Below are 2,966 nucleotides of genomic sequence, written 5' to 3' on the forward strand. Positions count from 1 at the left end.
TCGCCCGCCCCTCCCCAGGGAGGCCCACCCCCTGCTTGAGGAGTCTCGAACTATTGCAAAATGTTTCTTGTGAGTGCTCAACCAAGGACTGGCGTCCAATCAGTCGTACGGCATAGGGAAGTCACGTTCTCTGATGCCAAAGCAGCTGCTGAGTTTGTTACAAACTTTTAGTGTTGAATAAATTAAAGTTTTAGATGTTTAGCTTAGTTGGGGGGGGGGTTAATTTAATGAATTAATAGTATATTTCTGGGGGGCTGGAACAACTTAATTGGTTTTTAGTTATTTTTAACGGGGAAAATGCAATCAAGATACGAGCGGATCAACAGACGAGTGCTGTTGTGGAACAGGTTAGACTCGTTTCTCGGGGGTCCACTGTATACATTTTTTCCGCCCTGAGCCTCTGTCGATGTATGACACTGATATCTCTTTGATGTTGTCGTTACCTTATTAAATTTCACTTTCATTTTTAGGTTTGTTGTGTTGATCACTGTGATGTTTGGCTGGATAATGGCTTAGGTTTTGTTTTGAATTTGACGATTTGGGGTTAACCATTTATTTCTTTAACGATCCAGCCTGGAGCTGAGAAACAGTCGTGGCGTTCCTTCTTTGACCTGATCGTCGTGGACACCAGGAAGCCTCTGTTCTTTGGAGAAGGGACTGTGCTGAGACAAGTGGACACGGTACGAGAGATGTGAAAACAGTGGGACAGTGATGATGTCAACACTCTGCAGCAGCAGCAGCAGCAGCAGCAGCAGCAGCAGCAGCAGCAGCAGCAGTGCTGATAACTTGTTTTTTGTCCCATCACAGCACACAGGAAAACTTCGGATCGGGACTTACGTGGGTGACCTTCAGAACGGGACTGTGTATTCAGGAGGTCGGGTTCTAAATGTTTAATAATGATTTCATTGTTAAGTCAAGTTTTATACTCATTGGATCAAAATGTTGTTGTTTAACATTTTTATAAAGACAATTCTTTGCTTGTGTCCTTCCAGGTTCCTCAGACATCGTGACCGACCTGCTGAATGTCAAAGGTAAAGACATCCTCTACGTGGGGGACCACATTTTTGGAGACATCCTCAAATCTAAGAAACGTCAGGGCTGGAAGACGTTCCTGGTGGTCCCAGAGCTCACCAAGGAGCTGTGTGTGTGGGAGGACAAAAAAAGTAAAAGAAAATACTTTTATTCATTAGCATTATTTATATGTTATATATTTTTATACATAGTATGAGCAGTTCCCTATTTTTCTTTTAGATTTGTTTGATGAACTGAAGCATCTTGACATCTTCTTAGCTGAACTTTACAAGTGAGTGGATGTTGTTCTGTTCATTCATGTCATGTTGTACATTTGACAATTTTTGAATAGTTCTTAAGCCTTTCTGATCATTAACAATACTAGACCTCAACAAATGTTTCATATTACCAGAAATATGTCATATCGATAGGAATTATTATGGGATTTTGTTATCGATAATGAAAACGAGATAACGCAAAGTCTGGGCTTGGCCCAGGTGATGAAAAAAAAAATTGAATAGAAAGTGAATCACGGTCATTGTGACGCAGCACGCCGCACACTCCTCTGCCTTGAACCCAGAGGTTCTCAATTATTTTGAGCCACAACCCTGCAAATTGAAATACTATTGAGAACCTGATAACATGTATATTTTTATCTGCACAAACCACTGTATGAGTTGCTGCCACCTAGTGACTGGAGGCTTGTTATCATTCAAGCATTACAGCAGTGGTACACTTATGTCCAGTGTGCCATATTCCACTGGAAGACCCTCAGACCCCCCCGGCACCTCACTGCGTCGCCCCACTATTTGAGAAGTACTGCTTTAACACAAACAGCTATCACTTGATATCGGAATCGGAAATTAAGTGTCTGGACAATATGGGCATATCGGATATCGGTAAAAAGTTCATATTGGACATCCCTATCAAATATATAAAAACATCATCCATCCATTTTCTGACGCTTATCTGCGGTGGAGGAGCCTCTCTACTCTGAGTCCTCACCCGGAGCTCTGGACTTCTGTGGAGGAAGGGTCTGCAGCACTCCACCTGTCTGTCACCTGTTCCATTCTCCCCTCAGTAGTGAACAGGACCCCAGATACCTGACCTCCTTCACTTGGTGCAGGATCTCCCTGACCAGCAGAGGGCACTCCACCCTTGTCTGAGGAACATGGTGTCTGATTTTGTCATCCCGTGGTGAATCCAATTCCCACCAGGGATGGATCAGACTAACTGCCGGTGAGGGATACCAAGCTCTGACACCGGTCCTAACAGGGACCGATCACCCTGTATTTGGGGGTCAGGTACCCCATACTCCTGAAGCATCCCCCACAAGAACACTCCAGGGACACGTTCAAGTATACAAAACACATTAAGACTTGTTGACTGAACTCTCATGCACCCATGGGACTGTGCTGAGGGTGTCCAGTTGGTCCACTGCACCACAGCCAGGCTGAAAACCACACTTGGTTTCCTATTTATCTCTCGTCTACGTAAATATAATAAACAATAAATAAATAGCATAAATGAATACAAATTAAATACATAGATGAATTTGCTTTTTCTAACCTTCAGCCTCTGAGAACTAGTCTGACTAATTTCAAGTAAACCTTAACCTTTCACAACTTTTTGGCTGTTTCACATTTCTTGGCTTGTTGCATAGTTTTACATTTTAAAAATGTTGCTTTTTTTAACATTTCCTGCAAACTGGCAATAATAATTAACAATTGTGTCTTTGTTACTTTTTCAATGTTCTCGGATTTGTGAGTGAAAATCAGTGTTAAAAAAAGAAATAATCCTATTCTTTCATTTCTATCTGAAGAAATGAATTTAAAATTATTGCTCAAATCCGTTTGCCTCGTGCAATTTTCCATTATCTAACGTGAACTGTGCATTGCTTTTGCCACTAGATGTCGCACTAACACGGGCTTCTCACCATTAAAAAACTTCCTCTC

At 42.0% G+C, this 2,966-nt stretch overlaps 2 protein-coding genes across 2 annotated transcripts in view; both read left to right on the forward strand.

The window, feature by feature from the left end:
* Nucleotides 1-2,966, forward strand: part of LOC103389085 (ephrin-A5-like) — a 1,154,841-nt gene that overhangs the window by 844,077 nt on the left and 307,798 nt on the right. The window lies entirely within an intron of this gene.
* Nucleotides 1-2,966, forward strand: part of LOC103389082 (cytosolic purine 5'-nucleotidase-like) — a 9,511-nt gene that overhangs the window by 3,768 nt on the left and 2,777 nt on the right. Inside the window, exons 5-8 of the mRNA XM_025061987.1 lie at nucleotides 561-680; nucleotides 808-874; nucleotides 993-1,163; nucleotides 1,252-1,303. Coding sequence (XP_024917755.1) covers nucleotides 561-680; nucleotides 808-874; nucleotides 993-1,163; nucleotides 1,252-1,303 — 410 coding nt within the window. The remainder of the gene's footprint in view (nucleotides 1-560; nucleotides 681-807; nucleotides 875-992; nucleotides 1,164-1,251; nucleotides 1,304-2,966) is intronic.

The sequence above is a fragment of the Cynoglossus semilaevis genome, chromosome 14 (genome assembly GCF_000523025.1).
Source record: "Cynoglossus semilaevis isolate Cse_v1.0 chromosome 14, Cse_v1.0, whole genome shotgun sequence".
Lineage (NCBI taxonomy): Eukaryota > Metazoa > Chordata > Actinopteri > Pleuronectiformes > Cynoglossidae > Cynoglossus > Cynoglossus semilaevis.